The following is a 15902-nucleotide window of genomic DNA, read 5'->3' on the forward strand; positions in this document are numbered from 1 at the left end:
CTTCTACCACTGAAAAAAATGACAAGTTAGAGGCGCCTTTTACTTCACAAGGTAACTTACATAAGTTAAACACTTAAGAATAATACTTTATCTGCATTTGATACATTGTGGTTAGAACTCCTCACAGTCACTTTTCAGGGTGTGCTTCTGTTATTTAATGTGTGTGTCACTTGTGATGCACACTCTTTGGTATGAGTAACACTCGAAGATAAAAGGAAAGACAAACGCCTAAACTAACACCCGATATCTGCTATCAACCGCATCATACAAAATGGACAGTAAAGTTGACAGTGTAAATTATCCTCATCAACACAAGTGAGAGCCCTGTATGCTGCACATGTAACTTATAAATATGTACAATGGAGTTGTGTCGGTCCCTTCCCAGAGTCCACTACTGCCAACTCATTCCTCACATGCTCTCAAACACAGACCAGATAGTCCACAAACAGCTGGCAGCCAATGGCAAAGGTTCTGTTTATTTCAAAGAGACTGTCTGTTGACTCAGAAGGGCCTCTACTGATGGAGCAACAACTCATCAATGATTAAACTATTGTTTTTGGACAAAAAGACAAGAAGAATTAGATTTTATATGTCCATATTAGAGTTAACAAAGAGAACAGGTTACCTGAGATACCGTATGTACCATTAAAACAAATGTGTTATAGACAGGCACTGCACATTGCAGTAACATGATAAAATGGCTTTGATCAGTTCAAGGACAGATGATTGCCACATAGTCTCCCTTCTGTATTTTTCCGTCGTAACCTACATTTAATTTTATCCTTGGGAAAATATAAAATTGTAGTGTAGCCAAGCTGTTACAGTGACAGAAGACACACACAGTTGTTTGATTCAAAGTCCAATAAACGACTGGACTAATAGCTGAATTTCTGCCCAGCTTGCTGTCATACCATGTTTGTGTCGTGCTAATCACTGGATGTATATGTTCCATGTGTGTGATGTTTGTGTATGTGGGTGGGATTTGTAATCTTCCTGGGGATTCATGTGGCAGCCTCTTGTCTTAGTGAGATAAAGAGGGATTTTTTTAGAGAGTGTGTTTGGAGGGAGGGGAGGGAGGGGGTTTGACATGGACAGGGACGGACAGTTTAATTAATAACCACCATCCATTTCTCCCTGACCTCAACTGGTCACACATGTTCTCGCTGGAGTCCAGGCACAGTGCAGTTTAATGTGCATCAGCAAATATTGATGGAGCTGTAGCTCACAGTGTGGATATCAGAAACAAGGCAAAGGAAGACCAAAGTTACAAGGCAGGAAAATTTAAACAGGAGAATCATCTGACAGGGATAAGGTAAGAACTATGAAAGTATGAACATATTTCATGTTCACTGGTGAATGCATAACTTCTTATGAGCCATGTCTGATTGGGAGAGAGGTATGTTTGGCTGTTGTGTGGGCTGTGAAAATGGACTTGAGGTTTCTGTATCCATGTGGGTTGCTTTTAGATCTCAGGGGAAATTACACTGAGTTAATTAAAAAAAAGTGGCAGATGAAATCTATAAAAGTAATAATTTCACATGTGACTATTTTCTGGCCTTGACACCAGCAAGGCCATGGAGAAGTTTAAAGACGTGTCATTCCTGAGATGCCTCTAGGCTCATTAAAAATTCAGGTTTTTACTATTTTATTAAATGATTTGTACATGACTTAGACTGAAAGCTTACACATATTATGTTTAATACAATTACATTGCTGGGGATAATAAAACACTGATCTTATGATATAGCCTGTCAGGAGAGCCATAACCATACAACATATACTTGAATATGTGATGGGAAGGGAAATATAAAGACTGAAGGTAGGTGCTTGACTTGCCGTCAGCAATGCCTTGTTGGGGCCTGACTTTCATCCCCTACCTCCCTGCGTGCAGCTACCAAACATATCATCCCTGTGTGGGAGAGAAGACCTGTCAGGCGTGTTGAAGTAGAGACTCCGTAGCTGATCCTTAATTACTTTGTGGTAGAAGTTTCAGATCATCCTGTAGACCTGTAAGACTGTCCAACAGATTTTTTATCATGCTTTACAAAATATTGTAACAAGCCAAGTCACAATATTTCATGGTTGTTACAGAATCAACCAGAGACGTACAACTTCTGCGCTGCCCACTTCAACAGCGTTTTCTGAGTTGCTGCTTTCCAACCCTCCTGAATGAATGAGTGGGTGGGCCAGGACATCAATGTGGTGGGACCACTGCAAATCCCACCCAGCGATGAATTCTCAATCTCAGAGGGCTCCCACTTGTTTGGTAAGTCTATTTGCTATGGTAACACTGAACACCAAAGCACAGCTTAGGTATTGAACACATTTTAATTTTGACCTGATAATGGTGCTACAGGGGAAATAAAGGCATCGCAAAAAGTTATTGTAGTGCATCATAAGGCAGACATAAATATATGAACAACATTTCATGGCAATCCATCCAATAGTTGTTGAGACATTTCAATCAAAACCATGAATGCCACCTAATATTGGAGCTACAGGAAAAGTTAGTGGACCACCAAAAATCATGATTCACCTTCTGAGAACAAATGTCTGTTCAAGATTAAATGGCAATCCATCCAATAATTGATGAGATACTTCAGTGTGGACCAAAGTGATGGACCGACTGACAGACTTCTTCTACATAGACATAGGGTGACAGCACAGCCTCCAATCAATACGAGTGAGCTGTAACAACTTAACATCATGTGCTGCGATTGAGAGTGAGTAAAAACTGTTTATTTTTACCCAGCACCTGCAAGATTTACAGAGGCACATGTTCTTCTTGATGATGCATGAACCAGCTCAAAGCCACACAGTAGCAGTCTGCTGGTAGCATTGCCAAAATAAGGATACGCCTTCACACATCAGCCGGCTACTTGTAATGATGTAAAGAAATGTGACTGTCTAGTTAATGGTTAGCTGTGGCAACCTTTGTGCCACTTAGGATTTCTCAAGCAAGCGCCAAGTTCAGTGCCTGGTCTCATGTCTGCTGTTCTCACGTCTTTAAATGACAGAACTAAATAGAAGATAATTTTTAGTTGTTTTAGGAAAACCTAAACTACCAAACAGAGCCGCAATGTCTGGATCAGAGCGTAAACTCTACCAATAGTCTGCTTGTTTGGTATCACAGAGATGGCCATGGTCCAGAACAAGTCTTCAAAAGGTCAGTGTTACTTTATAATGAACAGGTATCATATCAGTGTTGTGTATCAGTTTTCTGTGATTCCTGAGAATGTTTCAATACAGCTGAGAGATGATTCATGTGAAGCAGACCAACTCTGAAATGGCGTTCATCGTCCCCCTGCTGGATATAAAGATGTCATCAATATGACATGCTTGCTTTTGGAAATCGGCAGTGATAACACAATATTGTGATCCTGTTAACATTCCTGTATCTGTTTTAAATGTGCCAACTTGTTTGATGTGGACTGACATGTGATTCTAAGAGACACAGTGTTCTCTGTGCAAGCCAGTTGTTAATCATTTATGGTTTTATAGTATGTGTTGTGTGGGTTACCAACTACTGCTGAGACAGTTTATATTTCTTCAGGGAAGAACTTGAAATATAAAGTTTTTCCTTATCAGAATTCAGGGTTTAGTGATATATGTTGAGCAGATTATAAAATTTGAAGACAAACAGGTAATTAGTGGGTAAAAAAATGGAAGTGACTTGACTTGACATCATTCTGAGTTGATTTCCTTTGACATTTTACTGCATCTGGCACTGACGCTTCACCATTCTTCTGCAAGGAACCAGTCAATATATTAAAGTTCCAGTAAACAATATTTTCATTGTAATACTGAAGATGTCACCTGTCGTGATAATCCCACAGAGCGCTATCATCCTACTCTGCAGTTCCCCTCAACTCTACAGTGTTCTGGTTTGAGCATTTAGCAGCTAGAGGCTCAAATGTTTCCTTCACAGGATTGTTGGAAACCAATATGACAATGTTGTGTTTACACTTTGTTCTACTTCTTAAATAATAATCAATTAATATATATTCAAATGTCAACTTCTCTAGCTGCTGTTCTCATGCTGTTTTATAATACTTCTCTTCTCCTTGTAGATATTCTGGCGGATCAGGGCAGTCCTCTACTGCAGGATCCCGACATATTACCCTTCAGCAGCTACCCCAGCATGCAATACCCATCCATGGAACCAACCATGTCTTCCACACCATACTACTCCAGTCAGAACTACTACCCTCAATACAATGGAGATGAGTGGTACTCACACACAGGGATATATGAACTGAGGAAAGGACCCCTTGAGGTCAATTATGATGCAGAGAGGGAGGATGTGTCCACTGTGGTCCCTGCTGTGTGCAAGAGGACCCGGCACATCCCACAGGCTGGAAGGGTCAAAGGAGAGGAACTGTGTGTTGTGTGTGGAGACAAGGCCTCTGGATACCACTATAACGCTCTTACCTGTGAGGGATGTAAAGGTGAGACGAGGGTGCATGGCTACATTGGATTTGAAATCAGAAGCTTGTTTCTATTTCCAGTGTTTGCTACTTAGGATTTTATTCATAAGGTCAATTAACTTTTTTTAATACAAAGCCCAAGCACAAGGAAACACTCACACATACAAGGCAAATGAGTCCTGTAAAGATACTTCCAGTCAGATTTTGTGTTTCTGATCACCTTTTCAGGCACAATGCAAAATCTAAGATCAATCTATGCTAACATTTAACCTTTGTGTTTTTTTATCATCCACCTTTGAGACATGCAATATATAACTGGTTGAGCCAGGCTGGGGTTGTACTTTTTAAAGTACATTTACAAACAATAGAAGCCTAAAGCAGCAAAGATGACATTTGACCCAAATACCAAACATCATGTTATTGCCTTTACCTATTGACTTTAGGGGCCACTCAAATAGGATGTTCATATTTACAGTCTAAAGTATAGCTGCAACTATTAGTCGAGTAATTAATTAATTATTTCGGCCATTTTTAAGCAAAAATGTCAAATATTTCCCAGTTCCACTGGTCATACCAGTCCTTCGTGACAGGAAACTGAATACCTATGCATTATGGACAGTTGGTTGAACAAACCAGGCAATGTGATGTTGACTTAGACTTAAGGAAACTATGATGTAAACTTTTTACTCTCTTCAGATGTTTTATAGACCAAACAGTTCATTGATTAATCATGAAAATAATCTGAGATTAATTGATAATGAAAATAATCGTTAGTTGCAGTTTTGCAGCACTTGTACCATTTGTGCTCATTGGGACTGACTAAGCAGCTGTGGCAGTTTTCCACAGGAATAGACTCCGGTGCTGTATCTGATCATTACACATTAAGGATTATTTAATCATGCTAAACAACTATTACTACTGCTGTTCACTGCGGCACAATGACGTTGACTGCATATCTAATTCAATGCCAAGGACAGGGCAGTAAAATCATGCAATCTTCATATCAAGTTCAGGTCTGATGAAAAACCTCTTGAATCTAAAGAACAGCATGAGGCTAGTTTCAAGAGAACAAAGGATATACAGTAAAAGTACAGTGATAGCAACTATAACTTTACAACCCTTCTTCAGGTAACAAGCTCTGTGAGGCTGTGCTTGACGTCACAGTGATAATGCTAGTATGTTGATGTTTAACAGGTTTAATATTGACCACATTCACTGTATGGGTTTAGCGTGTTAGCATGCAAACATTTGCTGATTAGCACTAAACATAGCATAGCTGAAGCTGATGGGAATTAGTTTTACAGACATTTGGTCATTAAAGGGGACATATCAAGTAGTTTTATAGGTCTATATTTTTTAATCTGGGGCTAATTCTAATCCTTTCATGATTTATAGTTCAATAAAAACTCATTATCTAACTCAAACTTGCCCTTTATGTAGCCCCAGATTTTGGCTTTTGCCTGAAACAGGCTGTTTTAACTACTGTCTCTTTTAAGATCCCTGCCCTTCAAACAAAGTGTTCAGGGCAGGTTGAAGCCTGGTCTTTTGACTTGCAGGGAGCATATTTACACACATAATAAATAGAGGAAAATCACAAGTATGATATGTCCCCTTTAACTAAAGTATTGGACAAAATGTAATTTTGACCAGATGATGGCACCAAAGTCAAAAAACCAGCCTCTGGGGACCATGAAAGTGTCTACCAATCCATTCAATAGTTAAGTATAACAGAATAGTTAAGATATTATGATGAAAAACTAAAACATCAACCTGTTAGTGGTGCTGGAGGTCTGTTGTAAATTTCAGGCCAATCTATCCAATAATTATTAAGATATTATACTCAGAACCTCGAATGTTAACCTCTTGGTGTGATAAGTCAGTAGGATTCATCCTCTGGAGAACATGGATGTTAAGTTATTAAGATATTTTAGTCCAGACCAAAGTGTGGACTGACATATTGATCGCCGTGCCTAGAGCCATGTCACTAGCCGGGTGAGTGAAGTCATGGCCTTTAGTGACTCCTCTCTATTGTTTTTATGACACCGTGAATTTGCTGTGATTCCTGCCAAACCACAGGGTGAACACATCAGAGTGTAATTCCATACTGTGATGTTAGACAATGCCAGGAGTGCAGCAGCTAGCCTGCTATTTGACAGAGAATAGGTTCAGGTCTACCTGGCCTCTACCTGGTACTGCTGCCAGATTGGGTTCCCTCTCAGCTTTCTGCTGTACAATGCAGGAGCAACCTGAGCTCAGTTACGTTAATGCATGTCATTGTGCTTAATCTTCTATGTCAGAATGTATAATAACTGTTCCAGTTATTCTGTGTGTGTGCGTTTGTGTGTGTTCGTGTGTGTTTGTGTGTGTGTGTGTGTGTGTGTGTGTGTGTGTGTGTGTGTGTGTGTGTGTGTGTGTTTGTGTCTGGGACATTGCCAGCTGGGCTCACAGGATTCTCTCTGTGACATTAGAACGAGATGAAACCTAAGAAGAAGCAGTTATTTTATTCATATTAATGTTATTTTACATTTATTTCACAGAGAAGAGACACTTTAATGATCTTCAAAAACTGTAATGTCCCTCGTTAACATGTTATTATAAACACAGCAGTGTTAACTAATTTTCTTGTGAGCAACAGAATCCTGAAACACAATTCGGATAACTTTAACATCACATTTTTAGTGGTAAAAACCTCTTTCCCTTTTCGCGGTTTTCGGCTGGACTGCTGGACATTTGTCTGACCCCATCTGACAGTGAGTGTAATTACAAAAACACTGTCAACACTTACTTACATCATGGACCCCTCCGTAGCCTACTATGTCACTGTATTGTTGTAACTGTAAAATTGTTTTGAGCATCACACAACTTTAGAAAGTCTTTTCATTAACCCTAACCCATTGAAGTTAACAGAGAGCTAACCAGAAGTTGGCTGTTTGGCCAGAAATAGTCTCCCAGTATGCATTTATCTGGCAATGTGGCAACCAACACCAGCTTTAAAAACTCATGCACTGTAAAATGCAGAGAGGTTTCCCTGGCTGTGAGAACTCATTTGACAAGGGCTAGAGTGAAACCGAGGTTTATTTATATGTAAAGTTCTGCACTTTAAGCAAGTGTTTAAACCGGACTCATCTTATTATATTCTCATCTCTTTTGTCGTGTTCTCTACTTGTTCCACTCTTTTCGTTGGCCTCTGTTGATTACAGACTCTGCAGGCACATATAGCCCTGAAGATTCTGCAAACCACCAACCCACCATTTAATTTGATTAAACCCTCAACCCCCATAAATAAATGTAACATTGACATTGTCAATTCATTTTTTTATTTTTTTATTTATTTTTTATTATCAGCCATTCCTGCAGTTCCCCACAGCTTTACGTAGCTATTGTTGCTGTTTCAACTGACTTGTTTTGGTTATCCGTCCCACAACCTTGCTGTTATGGTTCAGTTCTGAACTCACTATAAACTCCCTACCCAGCACCCAACAGCAGACAAAGTTAGCAGCTGGTGAGCATACTGGAACATTAAGCAGCTAAATATCCATATATTTCCCTCAGGAGTTGGTGGAGAAAAAAAATGAATTAAATGGAGAGTGAATATTGGGCTAACATTCCTCAAGTGGCAGGGAAATAATGCATCAGTGTTGTGTTGACAGCTTGTTTTCACTGCCTCAGAGTATCCACAAAATCAATCATCAGTATCAGTATCACTATAATTCAATATGCAGAATAGACTCTTTCACACTGTTGTATTACAATATACTGTAAACACTGTATACAGTATATATACATTTTAATGATCCTTTTTATATGTTAACAAATCTTTTATGATTCATTCTTGCTGTTAGTCAATGTGGAGATATTTTACTCTACTTTAATGTTGGGTAGTTTATAAGAATGCATCACATTTGTAAGATATCATAGATATAGATACGATAGATAAATGTAGAATCTTAATGTGCAAATTAACTAGTAACCATTACGTCAAATAATTTCAGAGGAGTAAAAAGTACAATCTATAATATAATAGAGAAAAAAATGAGTACCTTAAAACTGCACAATTGATATCAAAATACAAAATGTATCAGTATCCTCTGTAGCAGGTTCATGTCATGTTTTGCCCTCCATGTTCAGGTTTCTTCAGACGGAGTATAACAAAGAATGCTGTATACAAATGCAAGAGCGGTGGAAACTGTGAGATGGATATGTACATGCGCAGGAAATGCCAGGAGTGCCGACTAAGAAAGTGCAAGGAGATGGGCATGCTGGCAGAATGTGAGTATCATTGTTCATAAAAAGACTTTGACACCTTTTAATGTTGGCTGGACACTGAAGCAATCCTAATCAATAATGTGAAGGGAGGTTGACATATTCCTATATTATTAGTATTGTAATTTCAGTAGATTCAAGAAAGACAGTCAGAGGCTGCCATGGTGAGCCCTCATTTATATTCTGATATGGCTTGTTGATTTTTTACTGAGGGATTGAATGTCACATATCACACAAAAGAAATGCCCAGCTTTTGTTACTGCTGCAGAAATAGAAGCAGTTAAACAGATACCTTAAACTCCATTGAGGAGAAATTAACACCATCATTAAACAAAATTTGCTTTGGAAACCTAAAAGTTATCTTAACACCTAAATACTGAGTATAGCTTAATGTGAAGAGAGAAATTTCAAATGTGAACCTATACTTTCTCTGGAGTCTCTGGAAGATTATTAGTTATGGGGTCTATTAGAAGCTGTCAACTGAAAAGAGCAGCAGGACAGACTAGACTCCTGTTGCTCATAAATAGTGCAGTGAAGTTGTGATGAATATTGCAGGGCAGCAGGCACTGATGACTGTGACTGTTGGTGCAACAGGGACTCAACAAATTAGACCTTTTTTGTCTTAATGTGAAAAGACAGATGGTCTCCTCACTGTCCTCTCAGGAAATTGCCTCTCCTGTTTAAAGAGGAAATTATTTCACTGTTTGTTTTACTGAAAATACAACATCAGAAAAAATGTGAAGGAATGACTTTTTACATTCATGCAATATAATCAAGATATGACAATAAAAGACATCAACATTAAAATGTGTTTACTGTTATTGGGAACAAAAACAATATATCATGTGTTATAATGTATATTGAATTAAATCCATAAAAGTCAGTGATCCTTAGTCCAGCACATTATCTAATATGTGATTCAGTTTATAGCAGCATAAAGTGGATACGATGTTAAGATATAAATTGCTCAAGAAAAAAAAGCAACAAAAGCAACATCACTCACCAAGTTCTCCAAATGCTCTATAAAAAACATTTACAATTGCTGCTGAATAAAGAGCTGTGAGGTATTTAACAGTGAAGCCTTCATCACTGTCGGCAGGTCTGCTGACAGAGATCCAGTGTAAATCTAAAAGGCTGCGCAAGAACACCAAGGCCTCCCCAGGACAGTCAACTGGAGATGAGACAGAGGGGGCAGACCACACAGACAACAAACAGGTCACCTCAACTACCAAACTGTCAAAGGTAATCACAGACACACTCATACAGTGTGTGTACTGACTGACTGATGGATGTGCTACATGTGCAATCAAATAAGGGTAAATAAGGGTAATATTTTGTACTTGTGAAAGGGTTTTTGAATGTGTAATTAAGTTTTGCAGCTGAATAAATATTTTGTGCATGTGTGAAAATTTTTTGTGCACACAGACATAATAGCAATAGTGTGTATTACAGCAGATTGATTGGATTGCCTTCGACTTGAAAAGTTTCTTCCCGGTTCTTGATGCTGGTAATTTGGTAACGCTGTCGAACATTTAGGAAATTTGTGTTTCCATCTCTCAAACTTTGTGAAACCTGACTGTTGAAAAAAATCCTGCACAAACTTGAATTACACATTCACAAACCAAACTTCTGCTGCATTTACTTTTACTTGAGGAAAATTACAACTGGGAAATACCCTCATGCATCAATCAATTCCAGATGTGGCATTAACCAATTTAACCAATGTATCTGTGTGTGCTGCTGTGAAGAGCTAGACATAATACATAGCAGTAAATCATGATGTGCGCCAGAAAAAATGACATAACGCTCTTTATCAAAACGTGCATATTGGGGCTTTGTGATGTTGTACATTGACAGGACTCACCTTAAATTCTAAGGTTGGGTGTAGTTAGTTTCAAGAGTTGTGCATGACAAAGAAATGAATAGTTTATAGAACCTTTTTGACAGCTAGATGTTAGTTTGACGAAATGTGTTTCTACTAATGTGTTTATGTTTTCTCTTTTTATTCAGGAAAAAGTTGAAATTACAAAAGAGCAGCGTGCGCTCATGAAAGTCATTGTAGAGGCTTACAATAGACATCAAATTCCTCAAGATGTGGCCAAAAAACTGGTATATTACACTTCATATCACTTCAAATTTCACTTGCCTTTCAGTCTGTTTCAGTGCTATTTACTCTTGTTGTCCCTCCCCCCACACACACAAGCTACAAGAACAGTACAGCGCAGAGGAAAACTTCCTCCTATTGACAGAAATGGCAACAAGTCAAGTCCAAGTCCTGGTGGAGTTTACAAAAAATATTCCAGGTATTGTTTCCTAGTACGTGAATTATATAGAAAATATACCTTTACAGTCCTCACCACACTGATGCTGTGCCAATACCATTACAAAATGTGTTCCTTACTGGATGTATTGTATGCTGTGATGCCTCTCACAGGCTTTCTGTCTCTGGATCATGAAGATCAAATCGCTCTGCTGAAAGGTTCGGCTGTGGAAGCCATGTTTCTGCGCTCTGCTCAGGTTTTCAGCAGAAAGATGCCCACCGGACACTCAGAAGTTTTGGAAGAGAGAATACGCAAGAGTGGTGAGTGAAGCTGTACATCTATGAATGTAAGAGAATCTCTAATACAATATGATGTACTCTTGTTACTGAAATTAGTAATCTGTGAAATTGTAAGTGTGCAATATTTTGACTATTTTATGACCTTCAAGAGTCCTGATCCATTGCGCCACCACAGGCAACATCATGACATGTGTAGTTCCACCTGCAGTCAAGCAGCCAAATTTAGTCAGATCCTCCATCAATAATTAATCTCCTTGATCTATGTGATGCAGCTGAGAAACCTGTTGATCTCTGGATGGGTGTAGGTTACACACCAACCAACACCCTTGCTGGGTACAGTTTCATTCAGTTTGGGCATGTGTGTGTGTGGGTGAGGGGGTGGGGGGGGGGGGCGGGGGGAGGGGGGGGCTGGCAGGTAAAGGAGAGCATTTAAGGTAAACCCAGCTCTTTGGTGGCATTTCTCAATTTATCAACACATATAAGTTGATTGGAAAGAAAAAAGGTTTCCTCAAATATATATTTTCTTTGCCTCATCCCAGTTAGCCTCAGTTTACTGCCTGGTGATTTATAACTATTTATAAAATATGTTTGTGAAGTGTCATCATGTCAGCCAAGTTGGACAGTTAGACAGACAGTGGCAGTGATAGTCGAGTGTGTGTGTGTGTGTGTGTGTGTGTGTGTGTGTGTGCGTCACTGGGTCCCTCAGCGCTGCTCTGGTGTGAATGGTGGGGATAAGAGATATTCACACTAAAGGCCAGTCTGGGAGAATAAGGGAGCAAAGCTGTCTGAAGAGACCATTGTTCCTTATCAAAACATCAAGAGTGCTATTGTCTACTTCTCTCCCTCTGAGCCCCACTGGCATTTCTGAGTGCTTGATGATGTGTCCAAGCAGACAGACATCCACTGCTAGTTTGAAGAGAGCCAAAGGTAGGAAGTGTTGCCAGTGCGTGAGAGCCAAGTGAATGTAAACATTATACACAGGGCTCTGTGCAATTTGGCAGCAGTGCATCTGTAATATTCAACCTATTTATCATTTAAACCTTATTTTAAAAAGGAAAGTTCATATTTCCTTTATATTTGTATACTCACCAAGAAATGTCTATTCTTGAAAGGAGAATTTAAGTTGTCCATATGCAAATCTTACTGTTACTGCTGCTATTATTTTAATTTGTATTTGTATTTCAGATGTGGAATCAGTGACACACTGATCCAATGCCTTATTTTACAGTAATGATTCCTTTTTATAGAAAAGATTTTACAGTCAAAATGACTTTTATCTTTCTCAAATGTGCTTCCTTTGTTTAATTAAATGATTCTACCTTGGATATAAAGAATTACTTCATGAACGTAGTCAAGAATATTCTGCTGCACATTCATTTGTTTATTTATCTCAATAAGATACAGCACACATCACCTTTGCTCTGCTCTGATTTGTAATTGTAGAGTTTAACAGTTTGTTAGTCTCTGGGGCCAAGTGGTAATTATAGTGTTACATTTTAAAACCCTCTTTAAGCCATTTCGAAGTGGTTTGAAAGTGGAGGATTGTTTCAAATGCATGGAACTGTGTGAAAGGATTTCAGGATTCTAAGATTTTCAAAATTATGAGACTGTGTGTAAGCAACTTTTTTTGTCTGTTTGGTTGTTTTTAAGTCAGTGGCAAAGAACCCTGCTGTAACAGTCCTTAATTAGTAATCAGTCAAAAAACTAGTACTGAAATTTACTATGAATTATGTAAGTTTATATGTGAATTAAATTTTCAAGTAACATAACACCAGAATATTTACCGTGAGAACATGAGGAGCTCGATCATATACAGTACCAGTCGCTACACTTAGACACACTTTCTCATTCAAAGTGAATGTGAACAATAATGCAGCTTAGGGACAACTGTTAATCCTGGCTCAAAGTGCAGACTGTTATGTAAGACGGGTTCTTCCTCTATAAGTGAATATTACCACATGACCATGACCATGTTTGACAATGTTTCTTGTGCTGCACTGGCCTTGACCCAGACTAGCATTATCTATTTAAAAAGTTAATTAACCACTGTCCAAGGTTAAACTTTGGTATCAGAAACATTCCCATTAAATGAAACAGCTTTTTAAGACCTGTCATATCGAAACAGGAAGGACAAAACTGATTTAAAACTGTAAGAATTGATCTCAGCAGTCAGGATCTAAAACCTACAGTTCATACTTGAGTTGACTGTATAGTACAGTTTATTTCAATGCCAAGAATTTGTGACTTGTTTTCTGCAGGTATATCAGAGGAATTTATCACACCAATGTTCAACTTTTATAAAAGCATCGGTGAACTCCACATGGCGCAGGAGGAACAGGCCCTCCTCACCGCCATAACCATTCTGACACCAGGTCAGTCAGTATTGATATTTTGTTGTGCCAACTTGTTGTGTCACATGTACACTGTGTTTCCTAAATCAATATTTACCTTAAAAAGACACAAATATTATCGCTGGTTTTGGTGAGGTGCCAGAGCCTTGCTTTAGAGTGTGCTCAGAGTTTAGCCTGCCTGAGTCTCTGGTTCACTCTTTTCCTTTCCAGACAGGCCTTATGTGAAGAATCAGCAGGCTGTTGAGAGACTTCAGGAGCCCATGCTGGATATGCTGAGGAAGCTTTGTGTCCTGCAGCATCCACAGGAACAGCAATACTTTGCTCGTCTCCTGGGCAGGCTGACAGAGCTGAGGACACTCAACCACTACCACGCAGAGATGCTCACATCCTGGAGGATGAATGACCACAAGTTTACCCCACTGCTCTGTGAGATCTGGGATGTACAGTGATAAACCACGAGAAGGTGACAAGTGGTAGTTTGGGGATGATAACATGGACATTTTAACTTGCAAGACAAAATTGTGGTCCAGCCGCAGTGCATATTTATACTGGATGATGTAAAGATGTGGAATTAAATCGCTGCACAACCTGTTTGCCTCTGTGTTGCCTGACCTTAGTGACAGATATCAACTCAGACAGGAACATTACATTACATAGATTCACAATTTTTCAAATCTGTCTTTAAACAACAGTCAGATGCCCATATGAACATTGAAACAGTTTTTACTGTAATCATACTGTTCATATTAGCCATTAGAAGACCCACTACAAATGTGCTTACATGTAAGTGATGGGGTACAAAATCCAGTCCTCATTGTGAGCAGAAATAGGTTTAAAAGTTTATCTGAAGTGGCTTCAGCCATCTAAGGTAGTCAAATAAAGTGTCTATCTTCCATAGTTAGTCTTTTTAATAAAACAAAATTAAAAAAATAATCTTTGTGTCTCGATTGACAATTTTATAATTTGGATTTTTTTTCTTTACTGTTCAGCTGCAGTGGAAGGATCATGACAAAATGTGGGGATCTGGCACTGACTTTGAAAGATTGGTCACTGGACACATCATACTACATTCAAATACCCTTTTTGGGATCTATGGATCTCTGAATGTCCAGCATGAACAGGATGAATGATTACAGAAAGAAAAACATATGTCAATGTTCGTTTTAGTTACTTGAATATTGTTTTAGGACAGACTTGAAAATTGTGAACCTGTCCTTTAAGCACAGCAAGGTTTCGAGCACAAAGAGGCAATTGTTCAAAGTTTGGCAAACTTCTTTTGCATGTAAAACATATTGAAAGACCAGAGGGATCAGTTAGACAAGTAGAAACACTGGAACATATGTAAAGCAGAGATGGTGCTCATTAGTTTAGATTACATTGAATTTAATGATGGGTTCATTTATTTTTTATTTGTAAAACTACAGCTTCATGTACTGGCTGTAAATACGTACAAGTTGTATATTCTTTCTCAATGAATAACCAGATTAATAGGAAAATGTTTACATTTATAAATGTTTAAGCTTTTAAGCTACACATACAGATGTAACATCTGCTACATCTGGTTCCTTGTTTCTCGTATCATTTTTTTTCTTCCTCACACATTATCTTAATAAATTAAACAAAAATATGTCAGAATTACTGAAAAAGCATTGACTAAATATTATAATATAAATCCACAAGGTTTTTTAAATATGATTTGTCATTTTACGGAACTGGAACACCAAATACTGTATGAAGAACAATTATTTTATAACTTATTTACTTCTTCTGTATCAATTTTCTATAATTAAATAATATTTACCAGTGCTGTTTTTAATGCATACCATTTCACTGATGTTGATGTTTGGTCCCTCCATTTTTTAAAAATCTTTTGTAAAGCTTATTCTTAGATTTTATGACACTTGGTATATTACTAGTATTTCTTTAGTTTATATCAATTGTAGTCGTTGTGGAAATAGTGAGTTTCAAGTTTGCAGCAGCTACACCACTACCTGGAGAGTAATAGTAGAGCAATAGACATTTACAACATTGTGACTACTGTATGAAGTATGAAGTAGTAAGTATGAATTAACAGTAGCTATGTCTTCTTTCAGAGCAGTCAACATAAACTTAATCTGACAGTAACTTTGCCTTGTACTCAGTGTGACATAGTGTATTATTTGACTTAAAGGAAATGAGAACTGTTGGATTCATTCAAGTGTATGAATTTATTAAGTTTAACCTAAAATGCACACAAAACATTAATATAGATACATCCACAATATAAAAGTTCCCTATGTGAAACTACTCACCATGATATAT

General features: G+C 38.2%; 1 protein-coding gene across 1 annotated transcript; it reads left to right on the plus strand.

The window, feature by feature from the left end:
• The first annotated feature begins 1119 nt into the window (after positions 1 to 1119).
• nr1h4 (nuclear receptor subfamily 1, group H, member 4) lies at positions 1120 to 15247 on the plus strand. Its single transcript, XM_053318863.1, has 11 exons — positions 1120 to 1312; positions 2092 to 2266; positions 4071 to 4448; positions 8556 to 8696; positions 9790 to 9932; positions 10701 to 10799; positions 10894 to 10993; positions 11125 to 11271; positions 13509 to 13622; positions 13812 to 14064; positions 14591 to 15247. Exons 2-10 carry the CDS (start codon positions 2170 to 2172, stop codon positions 14048 to 14050), a joined length of 1458 nt encoding a protein of 485 aa, XP_053174838.1. The 5' UTR covers positions 1120 to 1312; positions 2092 to 2169; the 3' UTR covers positions 14051 to 14064; positions 14591 to 15247.
• The last annotated feature ends 655 nt before the right edge of the window (positions 15248 to 15902 follow it).

This window comes from Scomber japonicus, chromosome 5 (genome assembly GCF_027409825.1).
Source record: "Scomber japonicus isolate fScoJap1 chromosome 5, fScoJap1.pri, whole genome shotgun sequence".
In the NCBI taxonomy this organism is placed as follows: Eukaryota; Metazoa; Chordata; class Actinopteri; order Scombriformes; family Scombridae; genus Scomber; species Scomber japonicus.